Source organism: Punctularia strigosozonata (assembly GCF_000264995.1).
Source record: "Punctularia strigosozonata HHB-11173 SS5 unplaced genomic scaffold PUNSTscaffold_3, whole genome shotgun sequence".
NCBI classification, from domain to species: Eukaryota; Fungi; Basidiomycota; class Agaricomycetes; order Corticiales; family Punctulariaceae; genus Punctularia; species Punctularia strigosozonata.
The window spans coordinates 1-24909 of NW_006767435.1; the positions used below are offsets into that span (position 1 = coordinate 1).

A 24909-nucleotide genomic window follows, 5' to 3' on the forward strand; every position below is an offset into this window, starting at 1 on the left:
CTGCACACTGTTTGATATTACAACATTTACACTTATACTCGGGTGTCTGAATGCACAAATTTAGTTTGGTTTTTTTCACTGATTTTGAAAGAGGTATTTTATTGTCTGGAGAGTCAAACCTTGCTGTGTGGCTGTGCAGCCTAGTGTCCATTGATTCTATAGCCTGGATGGATTTTTGGAGGATGATAATGACCCAAGTTGATAGACCCACTCTGTCCAATCCTCAATTCCATGTATTCAGTAAATCGGCCGTAGCGGCCGAAGGAACATTCCCACGGTCGTGGCAGTGCGATTTTCGGATTCCCACGATAATTCTGCACAGATTTAGGTACCCGACGGAATTGAGCCTCAATTCCGTCCGAACACAAGGATAGGGTTCCCACGATAAGGTACGTGGGTCAGTTTGCTTACGTAAGCTGATGGTGGCTGTCCATAGAAGTCTTCGGCTTCCTCGGGCCGGTCGGCCCGGTCGGCATCTCCGCAGTGGGAATGTCTTGGCAGCGGCACGGCGGCATCTCGGCCGGCTTGTCCTTTCTTAGTACGCCGAGCTTCGGCTCGGAGTGGAACGGATCGGAACGGGCTCGTCGGGGTTCTGCTGTCCCTGTTGGGATGTTTCTTCCTACGGTGCATGTTCTGCCGTGTCTCGGCTCCCGTGCGGCTCTCCGTGCGGGATTCTTTGTTCCCGATTAGGTGCGTAACCCCGTTCCGTCGTCTTGGCGTTGATATTTTTGTTGTCGCCGTGTCGGCCTCTCGGCCGGCACGGTGTCGCTCGGTCATCTCGGGCAGAACCCTGATGAGCCTATAAAGGCGAAACAGGGCTGGCTGGGGATCCCCTCAGCCACTGTCGGTTCTGCTTTCGCCCCTGCTCCTCTCTCTGTTGCGACCATCCCTGCGCCAAAAAACGCTCGGTCGCTTCGCTCCCTCGCGTTTTTTGGGCGCCCTAACCCTAACCCTAAAGAACCCACGGTCACCGTGGCAGTGTCGCGACGCGCGTGGCTCACCGTGGCGGTGTCGCGACGCGCGTGGCTCACCGTGGCAGTGTCGCGACGCGCGTGGCTCACCGTGGCAGTGTCGCGACGCGCGTGGCTCACCGTGGCGATACGGCACGTGCCTCGCATGGCTCACCGTGGCGGTGTAACGACGCGCGTTTGCCGAGCGGGCCGGGTCCCACGATCACCGTGGCAGTGTCACGACGCGCGTCGCTCACCGTGGCAGTGCCATGCCCCGTGTGGCGCCGAACAGACCGGGTCCCACGATCACCGTGGCGGTGCTACGACGCGCGTTTGCCGAGCAGGCCGTGTCCCACGTTCACCGTGGCAGTGTCACGACGCGCGTTCTGACCCCCTGCCGAGCTCGCCGAAGTCCCACGATCACCGTGGCGGCCAGCAATCCTCCTGGCAACATCCCCACCAAAATATTGGTGGGGTAATGCCCACAGCGCGTTAAATCGCCGAAATATTCAGGACGGTACCCATCACAGTTACGAAGAGGCGTTGTCAGACGGTGAGTAGCGATTTAGTTGGAAACCGTCGAGGAAAACGGACGGTGAATTATGAGCATCATTTCTTTCGATTTAAAAAACCGATTGTTCGGTGAATACTGCAATATATGAAGCTTCTAAAACCTTGAAAAAATGGCCAGTGGGAGGGGATTGGCGAACATGATTTTTTGACATACTAACCGTGGGAATGTGATCGCTGGATAATCCTCCAGGCCCTTCTCACCGTTTTAGGAGGATATGATGAATTACGGAATGACTACCAATATAAAGTGAGGTGCGAGAACAGTTCTGGATTCAGTACTTCTGGGGCTATGCACTGACACCCCAAACATCCAAAACTGAGACGCCCGGAGGTCAGCCTGACCTCCTGGCTGGGACAGGGGTAGGTGGTTAGATGTCCCTGATTTGGTCACGCTCGGGGCATCGACTGAATTGCGTATCACATATTCACGTGAGTGTCACTGCAATGTCACTAGTAGCTATGTATGAATGAGCCCTACCTTATACTGTCGTGAGCGCGGGGTACGCGAGGCCTAACGGGCCTCCCTCGATGCCGACACCATTCCACGCGGGCATATTCGGCACGCAAAAGTCCTGCGCGGTGAGCGCTAATCCGTTCATCGTATCGGTGCCAACGGGGCCGACTGCGAACGTGCCATCTCCATATGTGCCAATAAGAGGAACGAACGTCGACGATTGCGATGGGTCAAATCCCGCAGCCCCGAAACCGCATTCATCTTCGGTTTCCGGACTGCGAAGCCGTTCTGGACAAGCCATGTGTCGGCGCTGTGGACAACGTTGGAGCCTCGTCGTGGACGAACAGCAAGGGTGGTTCTCTAGGCGAATCAGGCGTCAATCCCTCCGTTGATAGCGAGCCACTCAAGAAACTGAATGACCAGATACCTCTCAGAGGCCATTTCAACGTGGACTGCCATCGCAATGCGTTGGAGCATTATCTGGGAAGGGGGAAAAGAGCGGGAAAAAGTGATCGTGATTTGCAAATACCCAGGCAAGGCCAGAGGCTCCGTGGTCTTGCCGTTGGTTTCTGTAGTCGCATTGATGGAACGATGTTTAATGAACGCCCGATGTGACGTGCGCGCCAAACGTGCGCGCAGACTTGCGCCAGGACATGGGATACACCACTGCGTTGTCCAAAGTATGGTTAGCCGATGCGTGGACGGCGCTATAGGGCCATTGAGTTCATGGAGCTATCGCCCATGCACGCGCAAACGAAGTGATCAAGACATCGATGACCAAGCATGGTCATCGGATTGAGAGCAAAGGGCAAGCACAATACGGAGTGCACCATCCACATCAGCGCGCTGGCATCATCATGCCTTCATCGATATCACAAACATACAGATTCCGAATTTAAACCAAGCGGATTGAGAAGGACACCAGGGGCATGGCCACAAGCGTTCACCGTATAAGCGCTCCAACCTCATACGCGCTCATCGACCTCGTCGGCCCCGGCCGTTCCCCCACCGCCTCCGCCTTCAACCTCTCCACATCCCTATTCCCCTTCTCCTCGAAGCTCTTCCTGCTCCCGGCCGTGCTCCGACTCGCGCTCCGCTCCCTACCCACCTCCCTCGGCGTGACTGCCCGCTTCCCAAACGCCGCACCGAGCGGACGGGGGCTCATACTCCGCGCATCTGCCCAAGGGCTCGTGCCATCGTCGCCGGTCGCATCGGGGAAGATGGAGGAAAGGTTGAGGGAGGGCAGCGACGGCGACGCGGGGCGCGACGCGGCGAGCGCACTGGCGGACTGGATGATGGTGCTGCTCATGCGGGAGAGCAGCGGCGGACGTGCGACCGCGGCCGCGTCGGGCGTGGTCACCGCGGAGGTGGACACGAGAGGCGTGGCCGCTTGGACGCGCATGAACGGGTTCAGCACCAGATCGGCGTCGGGATGGGTCGGCGGTTTGTCGGCGGAGTCCAGGGCGGAAGGTAACGCGACGCTGGAGGGCGCACCCTCTTCGCCGTACGAGCGGGTGGAGGATATCGACGAACGGTTCGACGACGGAAGCGCAATCGAGGCTGGACTCGCGGATCGTACTGGTGGGGACTTCAGAGCAATCTCAGATGACGAGCGCGAGTGCGACGCGTGCGAGTTGGGATCCCGAGCGCTGCGGTTCTCCTCCTCCATGAGCCGGATGACCGAGCGGAGGGCCTCGCGCTCGCGCTTGGCCTCGCGCAGCTCTTCCTCGGCCTCGCTACGTTTTATGCGTTCGGTCGCTACCATCTTGTTCGCCTGGAGAGGAGGACGATCAATAACAGGTAACACGAGCATAATGCAAGATCCAGACCTCTTCGAACAGAGCCTGACTCAAGCTTTCCAACTCCTCTTCCAGCGCCTTCTTGTCCCTCATCGCTTTCTGCAGCTCCTCGTGCTCCTTGTCAAGCCTCCGCTTCGCCTCGTCCACCTCCTGCCTCGCCACCTTCAGCGCCGCGTCCTTCTCCTCTTGTGCTCGCCTCAACATCTCGCTATGGTCCACCTCAGGGGCTAGCGACGGTAGACTTGCAGATGTAAGGTGAGAGCGCGTGATGGAATTAGACCGCGAGGGCGGCCCGCTGAAGGGGAGCTTGAAGCCCGAGAACCGGCCTTCCGTCGCCGTGGTCGGGCTTGCGTTCGTCACGACCGGGGAACCGCTGGGGCCTGCCGAGGGGAGAGGAGGTGATCCCCCCGGCGTCGCTGAGGTGATTTGGGGCGACGCGTTCGCCGATTTCGTCCCGTCGGGCGAAGCTTCGGTTTTCGTGCGCTGTTGCGCTGCTTGCTCGCTGGCCATGCGTTGCGGAGCGGAGAGCCGGCGCCAGCCCACGTCTTTCCCGGACCCATTCTGCTTGAGAGCATCCTCGAGCATCTCGTTGTTCAGCAATGCGACTTGTAGGTTGGACTTGGCCAGCGTGAGAGCTGTGTCGAGTTCGGATTGAGCTGCAAGTGATGCCTTCAGGAGAGAGGTCTGTAGGAGGATACCATCAGCTTCGTCCCCGTTCACGCGAAATGGGAATGGATTCGACGGTGATGGATAATTACCAGCTCCTCGACACGCTTGATCATACGTTCGAGTCCATACTTCAGATCCTCCTCTTGGCCGTGCGTGAGGACCCTCCTCGCATCGCGCAGATCATCCTCAGTGGCGAGGAAGATCTGCGAATTGGACCCTTGCGAACCTTGGGCTAGGATCAAGATGGCAATCTCGTCAGATGAACGGCATCCATCTGGCACGCGGATGCCACTTGCACCAACCTAGCTGAGACTTCTGGATGGAGTCCGTTCGTTTGGGCAAAGGTTGGGTGGTGGATGCGCGAGAGGTCGGTCGACTAGGCGGTTGATGCATGTACATCGCATGGGGGGCGAACATGTCTCGCTGCTATCCGGTGTTTTCCAACGCAAGAGTCAGGTATGTGTCTTGGTCCGGTGCAGCGATACGCTAAGAAGGAGATGCTGGATTCGGTCGAGCGGTCGTAGCGGGCCCAAAGTCGTCAAGACGGGAACAAGGGCGTGCGCCGTCTATGACGTTCGCGCGCCCTGCGCAGCCATGGCGTCGATCACTGATCGAGCACTGAATCCAGATATTCGGCACCTCTCCCGACGCCGGCAGTTGCTGCGCGCGCCCCCAATTGCGGATGACCGCTGACAATGTCGTCCGCCCCCGATACAAAGTATGTCGTGGCACAGTGAGTATGGAATCCATACTATCGCCGCACATGCGCTTATATCGTCAACACTGGCAGCCACATGGTCGGAAATACCTACGTCGGTTAACGCACCACTTGATCACGCCGATCTTTCATACTGTCTCGTAGCCGTACACTGTCAGGGAATGGCTAGAAGATATCAAGTTGGCTCATCAACATGGAATTGATGGTAGGGACCCCTTCGCGACTTTGAACCTTTTTTGATCCGACTTACATTAATCCAGCGTTCGCCTTGAATATCGGACGAGACGAATGGCAGGAAGCAAGGGTGTCAGACGCGTACATTGCCGCGGCAACGTCTGCAACTGACTTCAAGCTCTTCATCTCGCTTGATATGACGTCTCTCGGAGGGTTGAGAGCCACTGATGCAGCAATGATACGCAAGTACCTGAACGCTTACGCGGAACACCCAAATCAGCTCCGCGTTCGCGGCAAACCGCTAGTCTCTACATTTGCTGGGGAACAATGCACCTTCGATCAGCCTAGCATGGATGCGGGGTGGAACTTTGCGATCCGAACAGAAGTCTCTGCGGACTACCTCTTCGTCCCCGCGTTCTTTGTCGACCCACGAACTCTGCCTTCGTGCTCGGTTATTGACGGGATATTTGGTGTACGAAGAGCGAGCGTCAGTTTCTCGATTTCTTCCCTCTGACGACTCTTCGCAGTGGAATGGCGGGTGGCCGATGGGAAACCATGACGTTGATTTTGACGGCGACCGTAAACATATCAAGCACGTCAAGGGAAGGGCCTACATGGCTGCGGTCTCGCCTTGGTTCTTCACGCACTACGGCCCAGACACATATAACAAGAATTGGATCTATCGCCCCGATAACTGGCTCTATAATGCTCGGTGGGAACAATTGAACGCGCACCGGGATGAGATAGACATAGTCCAGATCATCAGCTGGAATGGTGAGATCTACTCATCTTCGCTAGCAGTCCCCAGAGCTCAACGACCAACGAGATTATGGAGAGAGTCACTATGTAGGGCCGATAAAAGGTGCACAGCCAAATGCGCGTGCGTGGGTGGACGGTTTTCCCCACTTAGGTGCGTCCTGTAGCAAGGTGATAGTTCGTCTGTTCACCAGAACTCGTCATCCCAGGATGGTTAAACATGTCGTCGTATTATATTCACGCTTTCAAAACCGGCCACTGGCCGATAGTCACGGCCGATCACGTCTTCATCTGGAGTCGGCCACATCCCGCCCGCGCGTCAGCATCCGAGGATGCCGTGCCTAGGCCGGACAACTGGCGATGGACATCTGATCACCTTTGGGCGGTCGTCTTTGCCCGTGCGCCCTCTCGGATCGAGGTACAGTCCGGAAATAACGAGGAGACCTTCCTCGTTCAGACTGGTGTCACCAAACTAAAGCTCGCCAATGCTCCGGGGCATGTTCGAGCCCGCATGTTCAGGAATGACGAACTAGTCCTGGACGTGGACCCAGGCGACGCCTTCATCTTCACGTCGACGCCGAGGGTGCATAATTTTAACGCCTTCGTCGCTTGGGCATAACGTATCTCCAGGCGCTCGCATTTCGCCTCCTTTGTTCCATGGAAAAGAATAAGTACTTATCGCAAACTCCTCTGATGATCAAAGCCTTGCTACATAGACCATACCGGAAATCATATCTCCGGGAATCCTCGGAGCGACTGCGATCCGTTGCGTAGGGTCTCTCCCCTTGCTCAACATCGAAGTCCGCAGCTTGATGCTACGCCGATCGTCGCCCGTTACCTCAAGTCCCATGGACAGGCAGTCGTAGCCGACGCCGAGGAGCACGCATCCAAGTTGGCGGCTCATATCCCGTGAGAACGATATCAGATGTTCTGGAGGGTGCAGTATTTACGATGGCACATCGGCGTCACTACTATGGATGCACCATAAATGCAATAGTGTACCATCAATGCAATCGGTCTGAAATCTCGTTACTGCGGGGCTCCCTCTCATCCTAATCCCTACATATTAAATTGAGTGCATATACAGTACTATTCAATGATAAGTGCCAAAGGAACAGAGCGAAGCATTAGGGGATGGGCCTCCAGAAAATGCGCAACGTCGTTTGGGGAACCATCCAAGCGTGCTCTAGCATGAAGACACGGCTCGGCTGAAGGGATCTGAGCTGATAAAAATCTGAATATATTCAAGTGTACTCTATACTATACAGAAGGTACGTCTGTCAATCCCGATACGTAATATCTGCAACTTTGTGCTTGCTATGCAAGGATTACTGGCGGAGGTGCCATGAATGCAATTGAAGCTCCGCTTTAAATGCTGACAAAGCAGGGTCAGATTGCAGGAGCTCCCCGCCAGAAGGTCGCGGCCTCGGCTTCTCGGCCTTGGGGGACCCATTGTGCAATCTGCAGAGTCATCGACACGTCCTACCGGCATCGCTCTGGCAAGGCATCTCGCGTACCAAAATATTTGAGGCTTGACATACAGCTGCTGCATGATTTTGGCTACCATATGATTTAGTTTCTGGGTGGATTAGCAATGAAATGACGATTTTGAACCATCAATGCAATCGAAATTGCATTGATGGTACATCCATAGTATTCTGCATCTGCAAGTACGGCTGTGGCTTCTTTCTTATCAGAAGGCACACGCTTCGATTTGGTGTCGGAACCATTTCTGTGTCCGTGAATGCCGGATCCGGCGAGGGCCTAAAGGGGTTCCGGAGGAAAATACCCTATAGTGCCATGAACCTCAGGCCGGCAGGGAACAGACTCAAAGGCTGACAACACAATTCGAATCCACTATGAACATGGATTTCACTACTGTACTGCGATATGGAAAGCATTGCAAACAACGACAACAAACTCGTGCAAAGAGCGCGTACAGGTCACAAAGCAGTGCTACACACAACGTTAAATATTCGTCAGAGACCGTCAGCATTCATGCGAACGGCTGATTGCCAAACTTGACGTAGCCTTCTCGCGCGAATGTGAAGATATGGTCTCCAAGGCTGCGAGTGGCAAAGCCGGCCTCGCAATAGTCGCTGTCATGACGGTCGTCAGCACCGTGAGCGCGATGACGACGCGCGACCGTCAGCTCACAAGTAGTATATCCATTTTCTTCTGAAGACGTCCAAGTCGTCAGCGGTAAGCGAGTATTCTTCCACGAGTGCTTGGGCGATTTTCTCATCCCAGTTGCGCAGGAATTTGCGTTTCCACTCTCGGAGGGTACGGGCATAGTGGGGCCCTATATTTCGGACCGTGTCGACCGTGAGTCGACCTCCAGAACCCTTCGCCAACGTCGACACGAGGAATTCGAAGGACGGAATGTAGCATCCGGGGAAGACTGCGGGCACCACCATTCAGTTTTTAGCTCCAACGCTGCAAATAAGAAGGACGTACTCCACTTCTGTATGAAATCCACGCCCTGGTCATACGCCGGGATGCCTGTACCGCACAATCAGCTGCCGATACTCCGTCGCAATAGACGCATCATGTACGCACGTGATTCAGGCATTGTGATGACCTGCACGCAGCCCGCCGAGTCCCTCGGCTTCATGGCCCAGTCGACGACGCCCCAGTACTCGGCGATAAACTCGCGCCCGACGTTCTCGATCATCTCGACGCTGACGAACCGGTCGAACGCGCCCGCCCACTCGGACTTCTGCAGGCACTGGCGGTAGTCCATGAGGTGAACGGTTATCCGGTCAGAGAGGCCCGCGTCGGCGATGCGCCGCCGTGCGAGCGTCGCCTGGTGTACGGAGAGCGTGACGGTGTCGATGATGCAGTCGACCGTCTGCGCCAGCAGGATGGAGAGCGAGGCCCAGCCCGTGCCTGTCCGCGACAGAATTAGCTGCTGTCTCGTGACTGAGGGAAGCGAAGCGGGGCGTACCGAACTCGAGCACGCGGTGGCCAGGCTTGACTTCCGTCAACTCGATAATGTATCTGTATGGTCAGCGGATTCGATAGGCGCGTCGTTGCTTGGAAGCAGGTACGTGAAAGCTTACCGCATTTTGCGCATCTGGGCGTCTTCCAAGCTTTCGAGAGCGCCAGGTTTGGGCGAAAGATCTTCGGTGAAGTCCTTGAATATCGCCGACGAATAGCACATGTCCTCGCTGAGGAACGCCTCGAACCTGAAGAGCAATGTCTAGAGCACTTCACAATGAGAGTTTGCTGTGATCTTACATGTCGTTGCTCAAGTCATAGTGAGCCGAGATGTTAGCTCTTGAGTTGGTGAGATTTCCCAGGAAACGGGTCGCAGTCAGATTCCGGCCGCGAGCCAATATTGTCGAAAGGATGTTATCCGTGTCGAGCTCCGATCGATTTGCAATGATTATCTGCGTTTAGGGAGCCATGAGAAGCCCGCTCCTACGGACGATACCGAAACCCTAAGAAGTCCCGGACGCACTTGGATGAGAGCGGATATGTCGTCACATTCGACTGGGACCGAGACTCCCGTCAGCGTGTTCTCCGTTCTCGCCATTCAGTGACGAGGCATTACTCACAGTCGCCGTCCATATACCCCTCCGCTAGACCGAGGTCGGAGAAGAGCGCGATTCGCATCCAGAATCCGTCTCTGACGACGCGGATAGTCGCGCAAAGCCTTGAATCGGGGCTTTTGCGGCCAAAGACGTGCGACCGGCCCCCGTGCTGGATAGTCAACTCGCCCTTCGTGATGCGCGCCAGTGCACTGCATGAACAGAGGATGATCAACGTCTCTTCGGTTTGCCCATGTTTCTTCGCGAACGGGATTGACGCACCTCAAGATCGAATCGCGGGCCAGGCGGGACAGAGGACTCCATGTCAGTGCGCTCACCGTCTCTCCGAACCGGGCCCAGGCAGCATCGGCGACGTGGGACAGTGACGAGCGATGGGTCGCTGGCGTCTTGAGAACCTGGGTGTGATACAACGACATGGAGGCGCCAGAGAAGAAGCCGGTGGCGAAAGGCGCAACGTGGTGGGTTTAAATGCATGCCGGCAATTAGGCTTGATGATCACCGCGAGCACGACGCCGCGTGTTGTTGTCGGCCGTTGAGCCCATCCCAGTTTCTCGTTGAAATTGAAGCAGCAGTGCACGAGCAGATTACGTGGGTGTTCGCATCGAAAGAACCAGGGAGGTCAGGTGCCGTCGGAGGTTGACGTGAGAAGGAGGGGGTCAGTGGGTGGAAACGCGGGGGTTCCGTCGAAGACGATGAGCGTGAGCTGTCGGCGATATCCTCTTGCGCCGCGGCGAGGCGGCGGCGCGGCTGCCTGTCCTGTTGTGCCACAGCGAAAAAAGTGGACGAAACGGACAGGCGTCGGAAGCGACGATAACGTGGCAAGGCCAGAAACGCCAAAACGGGCCCGTCTTGCCTAAAATGGCTAAAGGCGGAAGAGCATCCTCGCAAAACTCATGCTGGAAGCCGCCAATGCCGAGGTGGGTCCGACGCCTTCGTTGCCTCCGTTGACGCCACAAATCGGGTAAGAAGCTTCCGCGCATCGTCGTCAGTGGAGAAACGGCCAAGCCATTCCATCTGGATGCTGGTGTCGTATCTCGAGCCCCTGTATCGCCAGCACATCGAATTGTCCCACGGCTGTCCGCAACACGCTGACTCAGACGCCAACCTTCGGCCCGTCGCCCTGGTGTCGCCCTTGTGGTGCCTTTGTCCACGTTCGCGAAGAGAAGTCGAGAAGCCGGAACGAACCTCAAAATCCGGATTTGACGAACGTCAGACCGCATTACCATACCGAGACGCCCTTCCCGCGGAGCTGCCATTATCGAACTCGGGCACGATCGGATCGTGCGCAACCAGCGCATCATTCAAGGTCGCTCTCCCCCGGAGCTCGAGAGGCTAAGGCGAGAGTACTTACGTCCCTACACACTTTCCGATTCACTGATGTTGGCCCTTTACTACATCGTGACATGAGTCTTCCCGAACGACTTATCGCAGTCGGAAGGGCGCCATAAGGCGGCGGCACACGCTCAAGAAAATTCCGGATATATCAAACATCGTGTCTGCTCCACACCTCATACGCCTACAGGTTTTGGTATCAACACTCTCATGAACGATGTCAGAAGCCGGGTTAGCGTACCCTCGCAATCACGGCGACCTCCTTCGTGGCGGCAGCGGAGCCCCACGGGCGTATTCTAGAGGTCCCGTCGTCATAATCAGAAAGCAGTCCGCAACGGGATAGGCAAACGAAGTGCGCGCTGCGAACAGGAGTCCAGACTCATATAGAGTTCGATGTCCGAAACCCTAAGCATGATTCTGACTGATGGAGACGACGGCGCACGTCTTCGCGATCGTTCGTGGACAGTTCCTTTGCGCATTTCCAGTCATGCGCACATTTCGCGGTTGTGGCGATGGGAGGCGGGCTACATAGGTTCAAGTGTGCGGACATGTGCCTGAGAACTTGAACCCAGGCTCGAACGCAACGTATTTGATCGTTTCATTGATCAAGACGACCTCAAGGTGATGTAAGAGTCACTTGCAGCCAACATACATGTACCTGGAGACGTCCCGAAACTTTCGCCCGGCAATGCCCCACAGATTGTCCCAGGCTTGACATTCAAAATCTCCTCGTGTTAGAAAGGAACTCATGCCTTCTTGACAGGCTCGCATTGGAATGGCTAAATGAAAGATAAATTTGCAAGAAGCTTCGCATAAGCGCAAACATGGGATGAAACGCACCTGTCCAGGAAGACCGATTTGCTGGACGCAGGAGAGTCCTGCACAACATGTGGGGAATATGTTTGGAGAGCATCCCGCGTCTTGTCCGAAGCAGATGGGGGTCACCGGAGCGGGAGTTGCCTCGACCAGTACAAGTGCTACCGCCATGGCCACGGCGTAAGCAGAGACGGTGGAGAGGAAGTGCATGATGAACTGGCTTGTATTTTGATAGGTGGATGCGTCCCTTGCAATGGAATCCTATCGAAGTTAAGTTGAATTTATACAAGCTTGAAGCTGCCTCTCCTCGTTCTAGGGCATATACCCAAGCACAGGAAAATACTGCAATAACGGACAACTGGACGAATTCGCAATGAGTGCGGAGCGAAGTTACCGCTGCAATGCTGACTTGTGCGCGCTGATTTACTTCGACGACAGTCACTCTAGGCATGCCGTCCGTGCACCCGCAACGTTGAATGACAGCGATGACACGTGTCGTAAGTCGAGGACTTTAGATGATCCTCGTGCGAGCCGTCCAGCGTCTTTAAATGAAAAATTGTCTATGAACGGAATCAACACTGAATCAGCGCGCGGCTTTCTCTGTCATCTTGAAACGGAGCGAACCAGCGGGCGATACCCTGCAGAGATAGACAAGGAGGCCGAGATCTTTCGCCGTCGTGTCGGGCTCGTGATGTGCATTGCAGTAACGTGAGCAGCCGTGAGCAGCGGAACACGGGGGTACCATGGTGCCCTGAATTCATTTTAAGCCGGGGAATGCGGAGGAAGGCTGCGGCGAACTGCTGCCGTTGGGTATTGCAGGCGCGGGCGGATCCGAATACCAATGGCACTGTAGATCGCAGACGGGAAGATTCAAGCAACTCGTTGAAGGTATACATGGCATGCCGCCACCCACAAAAATTCGCGATGTCAAGCATGTAGGAGTGTACGCCAAAGACAGCGATCCATGTTCCTCCACATAAAAAAGGCCTTATGTTCCCGATGTCCGCTCTGCTCTGCGAGCGATGTAGACGGTGCTTGCGTCCTCCTCTGGTCTCCTGACGGCTCCGATGAGGTAAAACACAGTCCAGTCTCTTCTCAACACTTGGCGTTGAGCCTTGGCAAGCAGCGAGACCGCATATAAGTTCGGCGAGACCGCATTGTCGTACTTCAGCCAAGTGACCCTACAAAGAACATCCAAAACATTAGCATAAACATGTAGGTCGAAACATTTTTCTGAGAAGCCGGACATTGTCTCACCTGGTGCCATTGGGTAGCAGCACAGATGTATCGCCCGTCCATCTCCACCCTGATTGTCGTCCTCGCCGCTATCGCTTCGATGGCGTCAGCCGCTCCTCAGGACGACGACACGCAGTGCAAGAAAATCAACGACGTCTGTGGTGACAGCTCCGGCATACCCTGCTGCCGCGGTTTGGTCTGTTACGGCGCTCCTGGCTCGTTCAACGCGGTAAAGTGAACTATAGGCTTGATAGAGCGTTCGGCTGATTCCGTATTCAGAACTGTGTACCGGATCACAAGTAACCAAATGGCATACTAGTGATCGTCCCCAGCGCGCTACCAAACAGTGGCAGGCACTAGTTTCGGCTCTGTTGTGTATCTGCATGGTGTTCTACGAGTTATGTCAGCTATTTTAAGTGAATATCGGGATGTCTTGCTCCAGAAGACGGGAAAGCAAGCTCAGGAATGAAGAATTTGAGTGATGATCGACGGTTCAGCAATTTTAACCACGCCCCCCAGAGCAAGTCGAAGACAGAGGCCAGATACATTCAGTGTAAAGTTGATCTGAGTACCGGTTCGCTCCACACTCCCGTTGTAGCAGGACATCGGGGAACAAGGGACTCCAGTGTCGACCATGCATACTCGAACGATAACTTCAGGATTCATGCAGGACTCGGTGATCTAGCGAGTCCGCGGTTTGCAGACCATAGTGGCTCAAGTCGCATTGGTTATAATTCTTCCAAAAGTGCATCTTCCACGACGTGAGGGAGCATTCTGTTGAGTTGGTGAAAAAGACGGCCAAGACTACTTTTTTCGGATGACAGAATGCACGTGCTCGTTCATCCGCATCCAATCTCGCGGGGGTCGCGCGTCGTCGACCTGTTCTGACTCTGAGCTCTGGAGTCTGGTTGTTGAGTTCATCGTTGACGGAGTCAGAACGCAACGTGCAAGCCCTCTGCATACCCGCGGTGCATACCGAAAGGGAATACGCCCGATGTCCACTACCGACAAAGCGGGGGCAACTGAGGCTCATTTCAATGACCTGCTTCGTTTCGCCGGCATCGCTCTCGTCCAGTCGTTCACCGTCATCTCTACCTGCGCTAGGTTCCTCTTCTCCTTCCTATGGTTCCTCCTCAAAACGACCGCACACTCTCTCAGGAGCATCTCTCAACACCTTTTATGGATCTTGCGCCCCGTAATCCTCGTTCTCTCGCTGCTCCTCGATACATTTATCCTCAAGCCGTACCACGCCGTGGTCTACTTCGCGACGGAGATGCAGGATGTATGGACTTTGGTTGTCGCGGCTCTGGCCGTGGGCGTTGTGTTTGGTCTTTGCGCGCAGAAGCTCAGCAGCGCGCTCGTCGCGCTCGTCATCGGAGCGGGGCGTCCAAGCAACTGTATGCCGCAATCGCCGACAGATCCCCCGAACGTCTCAGATGGTATCCCGTCCAAGAAAGTGAAGAAAAGCGGTCGGGCGAGTGCGGGATCGAAGTCGGCAGGCAAGAAACGTGCCGAGTGGAGGGAGCTCTGACGTGGTGTCGAAGGGACGTAGCAGGACTCGATGTGGAATAGGTGAAGGCGAGTCTTCTCATGTGTTGTGGATCTAGGTCGTTTCGATCATCTACTTACTGACATGTGCATCGATTCCAGCTCCAGCTCGATATAGAGCGTTTTGGACCTTTCACGTTGAGCTTTCGAAGCTCGGGTCCTTCAATGATGTTCTTCCCTCATATCCGACGGCTCCCGAGACGACACGAAGCTTCATCCTTATAATGGCTCCCTCTGGTCAACCCGCGGAAATGATCGAGCGCTCGTTGTCGAATTGCGTGTTCTCATCGGACAGAGGCGTCACCTGGTTTCGAACCCTCCGCAGATATTACCAACTCGTTGCATAGCAGAAGCCGTGTCGCGACCAGAAATGGGCGCGGCGCTGAATCAAATGGAAATGGCCTTGTTCTCCGCGGGCCAGTGTCACCTGCACTCGTTTGTCGTACGCGCAGGAGCAGCGCCCCCCCCCAGCGCTCGTACAACGTATTTATCTTACACGCAGCCATCTCTCGGACCAGCGGCAAGCAGGATCGCGCTCGCACGCATCACCCTTAATAGCGATCGCGCCATCGCGAACCCAACGGGCGTCATCCCGCCCACATGCGGTATCTTTCTCCCAGCCCAAGCAGATATCTATCCCGGCTCCAGAGGGATCGACGACCTTCTCTATCGCCAGGATTTTGACGATGACAGAGCCTCGCACCGTCACAGCCGAGCTTACCTACATTGCCCGCCCGAGCCACGAAGACCGGCTCTTTCGCTTCCGGCACCAGCCCGGCGTTTCTGCCACGCGCGAACGCAACTTTGGGTACGAGACGCGCCAGGCAGAGGTCGAGAATCTACGTGGCAGGGAGGACGTCCTGGGGCGGTGGTCGCTCGACGAGCACGGATTCCGGTTTTTCAAGAGGGCGACGAGGTGTGAGAGGTTTACGAGCGAAGAGGAGATTAGGGGGAGTTACTATGAGGAGTGCGAAGGGCTGATGAGGGAGTTAACGGGGGCGAAGAGGGTGGTGTTCTTTGATCATAGTCCGTGCTTTCTCGTATTAGTCTGCGATGGCAATCCTTTGAGGCGTCGTTGCGTGTTGCGCTAGCTGTGAGGAGGAGGATCCCGGGTATCACCGAGGACGTGCCAGGGAAGAGGCAGCCGGCGGCGCAGGTGCATATCGACCAGACGCCGGGCGCAGCGCTCGCGCGGCTCAGGAGGCATCTGGACCCCGAAGAGGCGGACGAGGTGATCCAGCAAGGGAAGAGGTGGCAGATCGTGAACTTGTGGAGGCCGATCGGACATGCGGCGTACGATTGGCCGTTGGCGCTATGCGCGTATGGGTCGGTCGACCGCGAGCGGGATTTGCTGCCGATCACGCTCAAGGTGCGTCACTGCGGCATGGAATGAGAGGGAGGTGGAGGTTGACTAAGGTGGTGGGCTGTATAGTATCCGGATAGGGACGGGGAAACGTTCGGGATTGTGTTCAACGCGAAGCACGAGTGGAAGTACATGAGAGGGATGACGCCGGAGGAGGGCGTGTTGATCAAGTGGTGCGTTCATCTGTGTATCCCCTCGTAGGATATATCGTCGTGTGCTAACTCGTGCTCGTCGTGTAGCTTCGATTCAATCCAGGATGGGACTGTCGCCGCGTTTACACCCCATACGGCGTTCGACGATCCATCGATGCCCCCGGACGCGCCGCCGAGAGAGTCGATCGAGCTCCGAGCGCTGGTGTTCTATGACTGATCTCAGTATTAGTTGAGTCGAGAGCCCAGGCCGATTGATGGAAGGAGTCACTACTGTACTCGGGTAATCGCCTCGAGGCTCTTTGCCATTCAAGCTGTGTAAACATATAAACGGCACTTCATGGGTGTCCTGTTGCGCCGGATAACAAACATAAGGACGATGCAAATGCAGAAAGAGGAATTGGGCGATGCGCGCACTACAAATACAGATTGGAAGGCTTGGATCTGTTGATGGTCCCCGCGACTTTGATAGCACGGCGAGCCGATGTTCCCACGATAAAGTAACTGGCGTGTTGCAGAATCACGGATTGTTGTCCCGAAGTGTTTTTTTTCTCGACCTCACTTTGCTCTGCTCTGCTGGATCTCGACGACGATTGCGATGCTCCTGGGCTGCTCTGAACTGGTATTTCTCGCATACAGACTCACGTGTACTCGATGGCTGTCCACGACGGCCGTCGCGCTCTATCCTATTGGTCACCAACGAGACGGTCTTATAGGTCACCTGCACGCCCAAGGTCAGATCCACACGATCCACCGGTTTCGGGGTTCTAGTTCCCTGGCGGAGGTGCTGGGGACGCGGTTTTTCACTTGGACCTTGGTCGGCAACCCAATCTGCATACACGCTCGCTGTATGCATGGTGGAGACAGGGAGGAGATCCGGAGGTGGACGGCGAGGTTCTGTTGTCCTAGGGTATGGAAGTGTATATGTACGTGCGCCGTGAATCGATATCGGGACTTACGAGGGTGCATAACGACCTGGGCTCCGTCCACGAAGTGAATGGCTTATTGTGCTCTGCGAAGCTGATGGTCTGGCGACTAGGTTTGTGTTCCATTTACGACCCTTGATATCGCACGGGGAGGGCGCGTCGCCGCCCGCATAGCGCAGTCGCAGATGCAGCCGCGCCCTATCTGGTCGAGCATCTACGCGCCGAAGACGGTCGAAGGCGACATAATTGGCCTCAGAACGTGCCCTCCGTGATGGGCGGAAGCTGCGGCGCGTCTATCTGGGCCGATCGGAGGGCGCTAAGCGCCCGCGGGACGTGGACTCCGTCATCGTATGAGAGGAAGGGTACCGGTCGTCTCTGCTCGATGCCGAATCTGCCCGCAAGGTTCATTCTCCGTCCCGTGTGGCATGGGAACGCCAATATCGCCTCTGGTGGATGCGGGAAGCTAGGCTGGAGAACGCGGTTCGCCCCCGCCGTCTCGCGCGACAGCCACAGGCTCCGACAGACGGTGGACATCGACGCGCGCATCGTGGACGCACCGACCTGCGGAAGTTCGGAGGAGGGCGAGGTGCGGGTGTGGCGAGGACGCGTCGGCTAAGGGGGCGTGGGAAGACCCGTAACGGCATTCGAGTTGCCTGATAGAGATAGGGGCGCCGCACACGAGGCACGCATCCGCTGGGCTATAAGCTGACGCGTTCCGCGCCCCCGGGGTCGGTCGTCGCTTGGGCACCTCCCTCGTCGAGCGTCGAGTTCTCCAGCGCCTCTCCGTCGCACATCTCCCGCACCCTCGTCTACACGTTGCACGCAGTCAGCGCACAGCTTGTACAGCTCGGACCCGGCCTCGTCATCTCCTCGAGTCACAGCTTTCAGCGCTCTCCGCCTCCGCCCACTACTTAGTGTCCCACCATCACCCGTCTGAGGATTGCATCCTCATCCTCTCCTCCCTCCTTCCCCGCCCTCCCACAGGTCTGCGCGCCAACCCGCTCGCCCACCCTGTCCGTGCCATACCCGATAGCCTACCCGCAACAGCCGTTGCCCACCCCCGCCTCACACGTCGCAGTGTGGCTCATCAAGCCCGCCTATATCTGCCATGGACGCTCTCCGTTCTCTCGTCCAGCCGCTCGTCGGCGGCGGAGGGGGAAATAACATCATCGACGGCATGAAGCTCGTCGTCCTCGGCACCACCGTCGAAACCGCCCGGAGGGTCGCCAGCTCCGGCTGGAACCACTTCGTGAATTGTACGAGTCACTTGTATGCGCGCTTATCGTGAACGCGTGTGCTGACCTGCGTGCGTCTGATCGTCAGCCTTCTTCCTCACCGCGCACTTCAGCGAGGAAGACTACCCGTACGACTGGCTCATGCTGTGGCTCAGCCGTCGCCCCGAGTGGCAGCGCTCGCGCGAGTTCGAGACGACCACGCGCACCGCCGCCCGCAGCCCGAACCCGAACTCGACCGTCCCCGACAACTCGTTCGGCGACGACGACGACAACGATAACGACGAGGACGGCGACGACGGCCGCGTCCGCACCCGCGTCGTCTTCCAGCCCACGTTCGACACCACGCACACCATCTACTACCGCGGTCACTGGCTGCGCGTTCGCCGCAGCCGCAGCCAGAGCAGCTACAACGAGATGCTGTCCATCTCGTCAGTCGTTGTCCCCCTATTTCGCCGAGTATACTCCGTCCCTGATGTATTTCCCGCTTTTGCAGGGTCGTGGCGAGGAACAACTCGATCCTGAAGCAGCTCGTACTCCAGGCTAAACGCGAGTACGAGGCCGAGTCGGTGCACAGGATACAGATCTATTTCGCCGACTCGCACGGATCGTGGAGGTGGACCGACTCGAGACATAAGCGCCCGATGTCGAGCATTGTCCTCAATCCTGGCGTGAAGGAGATGCTCCTCGCTGATGCCAAGGACTTCCTGAAGAGCGAGAAGGTGAATCAAAAAACGACGCATATATACTTGATCGCAGCTCATTGACGCAACGTCCCACAGTGGTATGCCGACCGCGGCATCCCGTTCCGCCGTGGCTACCTGCTCTACGGCGTGCCCGGCTCCGGCAAGTCGTCGCTGATCCACGCCATTGCCGGAGAGCTTCTCCTGGACGTCTACGTCGTTTCGCTCTCATCGTCCTGGATCAACGACGCGACGCTTACCGCGCTCATGGGTCGTGTGCCCTCGCGCTGCATCGTCCTCCTCGAGGACCTCGACGCCGCCTTCACCCGAAGCACGAGCCGCGAAGAGGAGGGCGCGAACAAGGACAAGGCCGCCGGCCCGGATAACCAGAATTCGGGATCCGGCAGCTCGAGGAGGAGGAATAAGGAGCAGTTGAGCGATGTGAACACGCTCAGCTTGAGCGGCTTGTTGAACGCGCTCGATGGCGTCGCCGCGAGCGAGGGTCGGTTACTGTTCGCGTGCGTTTCAGCGCTGGCTTTACGTCACCGTCTTCGTTTGTGCTCACCTCTCCTCTAGCACCACGAACCACCTGGAGAAGCTCGATCCGGCGCTGTCGCGCCCGGGCCGGATGGACGTCTGGATCGAGTTCAAGAACGCGTCGCGCTGGCAGGCGGAGCAGCTGTTCCGCAACTTCTTCCCGTCTTCCGACCCCGCGCCGGAGGAGGCGGAGATGAACCTCCCGACGGACGAAGCCGCGCTCGACGCCGAGCTGGGCGATATCAAGCTGAACGCGCGGAGGGAGGCTGTCCCGGAGACGCCGACGAAGGAGGGAGAGATCCCGTTGCCGCCGACGCCGTCGGCCGAGGTGTTGTCCGCCAGCGGGGCGTCGTCGGCGTCGTTAGCCAGTCTGCCGTCGACGACGGCGACGAAGGTTGAGGCGGAGACGCATGAGGCGGAGGAGGAGGAGGAGGAGGAGGAGAAGTTGAGCCCGGAGGAGAGGGCGAGGCGTGATGAGGAGGAGAGGGCGCGGATCGCGAGGTTGGAGAAGGAGCATGCGATTAGGCACGTGGCGACGCCGCTGTCGAACGCGCGGTTGGCGGCGCTGGCGCGTAAGTTTGCCGAGTCGATACCGGACGAGGAGTTTTCGGTCGCAGCGCTGCAAGGATGTGAGTTGCGGATTGCCACTAGTTGCGAGTGTTTTTTTCATGAAATGATGCTAATCACGATCGGTGATGTTAGATTTGTTGAAGAATAAGACGAGGCCTGAGGAGGCCGCCAACGGTGCTGCGGCGTGGGTTATATCCGAGCGGGAGATGAAGGTGAAGCTAAAGAAGGAGAAGGAGGCGCGTGAGGCCAAGGAGAAGGCCGAGGTCAGTCTAGATCGCCGTTTATCGACGACTTCGTTCCTGACGATGACCCCGCAGCGCGAGAAGCGTCGTAAGGAGAAGGCGGAGGAAGAGAAGAAGAAGGTGGAAGAGGACAAGACCAAGACGGAGGAGCAGAAGAAGAAGGATGCAGAGGAGGCGGCGGAGAAGGCGAAGGCCGAGGAGGCGAAGAAGGAAGATGAGAAGAAGGAGAACGACGCGGAGGAGAGCGGCAGCCAGAGCAGCAGCAGCGACGACGAGGGCGAGAACGTGCCCGCGACGCCGGCGGAGAACAGCACGGGCACGTCGTGGAACGTCGTGTCGACCGAGAACGGCGGCTCGGGCTGGGATTGACTTGATGTTCATCCCGGCGGGGATGAGGAAGACGACTGTCAACAAGATCCTCCCGCCATCCCAACACATACCCGGAGCGACCTCAACACTGCAGCAGCGACGGCAACGGCGCCGGCTCTGGTCGCTAGCGCGCCGCGCACGATGGCGGTCCTCCACGCACTGTATCCTATCACCCAACTCTACATCCGCCTCTTCAATTTGTACGCAATACTCCTGCAACTCTTCGGCCTCGCCAGCCGATAAACCACCACCAACCACCAAAGGAACCTCCCCACCGGTCAATCTCAACTACGAATATTTCACCTGCAACGCAATGGACCTCTCTCCAAATATGATATAGATTCTTCGGGCGGTTGTCGTGTATGACTAGAATGTGCTCGTGGTTGCTGTTACCTCCAGCAAAGGGGGTGGAGTGACCAGACGGCTTTCTCATGTGTTTATAGTTGTCTTGTCGTTATGCTTCTGCAACATGCTTCATTCTCTCTCTCAGTCGATGTCTTCCCATCGTGTTTTGTACATACATAGCTCACTGGATACAATTTGCTCGAATGATTGCGACTTGCGTGCTGAGGCACGCGGGTTTCATTGTCAAGACGCGCGGGGATTAGCTCGTCAACGTCGCGTCCTGGGTCGCAATACTTGCACTATACAATCCATTCCTCAGGATCGCCCGCTGGGGCAGGGAAGCGACCATAGGTTCACATACAAGGCATGCCTTACGTCCGACGACATACCACCGAATCATCATAATAGAACAAAAAGGCAAAGAGAATCGATCTGAAGTGCTAGCTGAAGTCCACGTCGTAGGTGCGCTCGTCCCGGATCTGACTAATGCGATTCTTACCGTCAGTCCTAACGCGTTGATGATAGGTTGAACAATCTTGAACCATAGGTTTTCCAGAATGTCGGCTCCTACCACGCGAGTGGCCTTGGGTGGCTTCACAATGCTCTGTCTGCCCCGGTTCACAGCCAATCTGGCTTCTTCCATGGTCGATTTCCATCGTGCGCTTGACTCCGTCGACCATGACTCGGTCAAATCATCCAGCGGACCGTGGACAGGCACCATATTGTACTGCACGATTATCGCATGAGACCCGATTGGGCTGGCTATCAATATGACGACCGGACCTTCTCTGGCGGCTTAGGAAAGTGTCGGATACTTATCGTACAACATGAAGCGGTCGAAGCCGGGGAGAGAGCGAATGAGGGCCAAAAGTGCATTGAAATCCTCGCTTTGCTTCCGGCGGAGGGGGGATGCCTATTCCACGTGCCGTGGGTCCGCAAATGCTTCTGAAATGTCTGCGTTCCTCTCCAGGTGTTGAGCCAACTCCAGCATCTGGACACGATATTGCTCCGGGACATCATCGAAGTGAGAGCGCATTCGGAGGGGAATGTGCCCAAAACATGGCACGCCCTTGTTCCAGTATCTCTACAGCCCTTTCGGATTGCGAGAGTTGTAGAGCAAGGGAGGTGCATGTCGGTGTGAGACGCTGGCCTGCCTTCAAAGACTAGACTTGAGACGTGAGTCGAGGTTCCGGCCAAAATATGCCTCGCGAGGTAGCAGTGATAACAACGTCGAGTAAATGTTCAAGAGCTTGTTTTTTCACCGAGATTTCATCGATCGACCGCGTCTCGATAGACTGCACTATCTTCATGGAGCCTTGAAGGCGGGATCGTACATCACGACATCGTCGGATATCGCTTCGAAAAGGTGATCCGGAGAAACATGGATGTTGTGGAAGGGCGCTCCTGTCTGAAGATATAGCTCGGAAACGTGGAGGACAGTTTCGAAACGGGCAGCGACAAGGCGTGGCGAAGGCGTATTCGATGCACAACGAGGAGGGGGAAATGTTGCACCCGGGTGAGGCGCGAGGAGGTGAAGACACATCTTGATGCCAGAGAAGGAGCATGAGATCGTATACGTAGTGACGCCGTTATCCAATGCGTGTAAATTTTCATAGGCGATACCAGACTGACAGCGACCTTGTAATGATATGCGTTCTGATTGCGTAGGTGCGAGTACCGTCGACAAACCCAGTTAAGAAGGTGTGATAGACCTGATAAAAAACAACACCAAGTACGAGACCGCGAACAGTGCTGAGACGATCCACCATTGCCGAAGGGGAGGTGAAGGAGAAGAATGAGCGTGAGGCTAAGAAAAAGGCCGATGTCGGTAGAGTACATTGGCGCGAGGAGCAGGGGGTCAAGGAGGCGACGCAGAGGACCGAGGAGGCGAAGAACGACACGGGAGAGAAAAGTAGTCAGAACAGCGGCAGCAGCGATGCTCGTGAAAAACAGCAGGGAAACATCGTAAGACGTCGTGCCCTCAGAGAGCCCGGTTATGGAAATGGGAAGGTGGCAATTATAGAGAGTTCTGCCGGACATGGAGAAAGTGATGATTGACAATAGTGGAGACATTTCCCCGTGAGGTGCAGCGGTTGTTGCATGAGGTCGAGGTTGAGTCCACAGCGGGGACGAATCCCGGCGAAGTCCAGGTGCAGCGCTAGCGCGTACTTAAACACTGTGCGAAGCTATGCGACTCGTGCATTCGTGAAACCATTCACATCGGTATTTTCGTTCAGAGGAAAACAAAGCCGCCTGTTACTGAGAAGATCAGGTCATAACTTGCTCTTGTTCACCCTGGAATGAGGCAAGAAGAGTAATCGCAATAGGACGGAAAGCGCCGGATTGTTGCGCCTGGCGCCACGTGGCTGTCGTATATGGCGCGGCATTTTTGCGTTCCACTCATTCTTTCCGTCGTCCTGTGAGCAATCGCGGCTTCATCATTTGCCCTGCGTCGACTTTGGCCAACGCTCTAGATTCCTGGCGCACACATTGGGCTTTGGGACGCCTTACTGCTTGGGAACGATCCGACGTAGCTGCGACCTCGCCACTGTGATCTCTCCGCTAAGCCGCAGATCGGATATACACCTGGGCAGTGACTATCAATCTGATTCCCGCTTGCGTGCTAGCGTACAGTCGGTGAAGTGAAACTCAACAGACATGGAGCATGAAAAACAGGAATTCGTAACCGGGCCTGAAGACTTCGCTTGTACGGTCTGCGATTGAAGTATCATTCGACGTCTTTGCTAATGGCTTCCTTGTACCTAGACGCGATCTGTCTGGTACGCGACGCTCATTCTTTGAAGATCATACCGGTTTCCTGCGCTGAAAGCCACGGAGGATCACGACGCGAATGAGCACCGAATGTTTGGGCGTGAAGGTATGTGTATCATAGAGCCTGTGTTACCACATATACAGGCAAACTGAGTTATAATATCACCCGCTAGCCTCATCACACTCGGAATGCTCATCGGCAAGCGACCGGGCGTTCTCCCGCAACGAACGTTTCTGGTGCACCCACGCCCTTCTTGTGGCTCGTGCATCTCATATGCCCGTCCCGATGCCTTGCACGAAACTTACTGTCCGCGCTTCACCACTGGGTAGAGCTCCGTGCCCGCACCAAGAAGGTAGCAGCGCACGATCGCACTCACCACATCTCTCCTAAAGGGATTATCGAATGTTCCGGAGAACGCCAATCCTGATGATTTAGCAGGCTATGCCAGGGTCCCTGGTTTGAGGTACCCCAGGATCCCTGAGCTGGACGACGTTCTCGGGATGAGGCGCTAGCGGAAGCAACTGGCGCTGACCGAAGCAACTGCGAATATGCCGCTATGGTGAACGTGCGTCGACAAGCGCGGGACTTAGCCTATGGACAAGGATGGGCTAGCGAAGCCGCCCATCTATCTTTCCAAGGGGTCTGAGAAGCGCGCACGAGGGCTGTTGATCATGCGTGCGCCGAGGTTATGCTGGAGCGGAGGGCCATGGTACGTGGCAGCTATAGACGGGACCTGTACTGGGTCGGTGCGGATTCACTCTGATCATCCTCATTTGAATAGGGCGCTTGTCATATCATAAAGCCTCACCAAGTCATGGCGATTGGTGGAAAACTGGACGCGCGAGCATGCGTGATGCGCCGCCGGGACCGTAGGATATGCTACGAGGGACCGACCGAGCTCCGACGACCTTCGTGTTGGGTACTTCCTGTCGTACTTTGTTGCAGTTGGGATTAAAAAAGTCAAACTCGATAGCGTGAACTCGGGATTGAACGGAGGGCATAAGGAGGAGGGCTGTGGCGCGGCCCGGAAGACCGGTCAGTCTTGATGGAACCACTGATCCGAGCTCACGCTGAATTTTTCGGCTGCATACAGGTACACCGCGTCGTCTTCAAGTCAGAATCAGATTCGTGACGCTCGCAA

General features: G+C 56.3%; 7 protein-coding genes across 7 annotated transcripts; 4 read left to right on the forward strand and 3 right to left on the reverse strand.

Moving 5' to 3' along the window:
* Positions 1-2784: 2784 nt before the first annotated feature.
* PUNSTDRAFT_50239 (uncharacterized protein) lies at positions 2785-4970 on the reverse strand. Its single transcript, XM_007380600.1, has 4 exons — positions 4748-4970; positions 4535-4677; positions 3807-4460; positions 2785-3751 (listed from the first exon to the last, which is right to left on the reverse strand). Exons 1-4 carry the CDS (start codon positions 4860-4862, stop codon positions 2921-2923), a joined length of 1743 nt encoding a protein of 580 aa, XP_007380662.1. The 5' UTR covers positions 4863-4970; the 3' UTR covers positions 2785-2920.
* Positions 4971-5239: 269 nt separating this feature from the next.
* PUNSTDRAFT_98166 (alpha-1,3-glucanase) lies at positions 5240-6775 on the forward strand (the record flags this gene model as incomplete). The annotated part of the gene is made up of 6 exons (XM_007380601.1): positions 5240-5257; positions 5308-5368; positions 5424-5809; positions 5865-6111; positions 6164-6247; positions 6303-6775. 6 exons carry the CDS (start codon positions 5240-5242, stop codon positions 6710-6712), a joined length of 1206 nt encoding a protein of 401 aa, XP_007380663.1. The 3' UTR covers positions 6713-6775.
* Positions 6776-8089: 1314 nt separating this feature from the next.
* On the reverse strand, positions 8090-9744 carry PUNSTDRAFT_98168 (CFS1-like protein; the record flags this gene model as incomplete). The annotated part of the gene is made up of 9 exons (XM_007380602.1): positions 9654-9744; positions 9557-9588; positions 9334-9485; positions 9156-9281; positions 9041-9093; positions 8653-8982; positions 8551-8595; positions 8251-8494; positions 8090-8192 (listed from the first exon to the last, which is right to left on the reverse strand). Exons 1-9 carry the CDS (start codon positions 9709-9711, stop codon positions 8090-8092), a joined length of 1143 nt encoding a protein of 380 aa, XP_007380664.1. The 5' UTR covers positions 9712-9744.
* Positions 9745-11130: 1386 nt separating this feature from the next.
* Positions 11131-12005, reverse strand: PUNSTDRAFT_42492 (uncharacterized protein; the record flags this gene model as incomplete). The annotated part of the gene is made up of 4 exons (XM_007380603.1): positions 11131-11163; positions 11221-11275; positions 11475-11503; positions 11820-12005. 4 exons carry the CDS (start codon positions 12003-12005, stop codon positions 11131-11133), a joined length of 303 nt encoding a protein of 100 aa, XP_007380665.1.
* A 1916-nt stretch (positions 12006-13921) lies between these two features.
* On the forward strand, positions 13922-15123 carry PUNSTDRAFT_141598 (uncharacterized protein). The gene is made up of 2 exons (XM_007380604.1): positions 13922-14609; positions 14682-15123. The coding sequence occupies exon 1, from the start codon at positions 14026-14028 to the stop codon at positions 14560-14562; it is 537 nt and encodes a 178-aa protein (XP_007380666.1). The 5' UTR covers positions 13922-14025; the 3' UTR covers positions 14563-14609; positions 14682-15123.
* An 82-nt stretch (positions 15124-15205) lies between these two features.
* PUNSTDRAFT_118676 (uncharacterized protein) lies at positions 15206-16311 on the forward strand (the record flags this gene model as incomplete). Its single annotated transcript, XM_007380605.1, has 4 exons — positions 15206-15605; positions 15671-15948; positions 16012-16115; positions 16182-16311. Exons 1-4 carry the CDS (start codon positions 15266-15268, stop codon positions 16309-16311), a joined length of 852 nt encoding a protein of 283 aa, XP_007380667.1. The 5' UTR covers positions 15206-15265.
* Positions 16312-17989: 1678 nt separating this feature from the next.
* PUNSTDRAFT_50243 (P-loop containing nucleoside triphosphate hydrolase protein) lies at positions 17990-21202 on the forward strand. The gene is made up of 7 exons (XM_007380606.1): positions 17990-18273; positions 18341-18680; positions 18746-18971; positions 19032-19450; positions 19509-20098; positions 20172-20302; positions 20357-21202. The coding sequence occupies exons 1-7, from the start codon at positions 18126-18128 to the stop codon at positions 20648-20650; spliced, it is 2148 nt and encodes a 715-aa protein (XP_007380668.1). The 5' UTR covers positions 17990-18125; the 3' UTR covers positions 20651-21202.
* The last annotated feature ends 3707 nt before the right edge of the window (positions 21203-24909 follow it).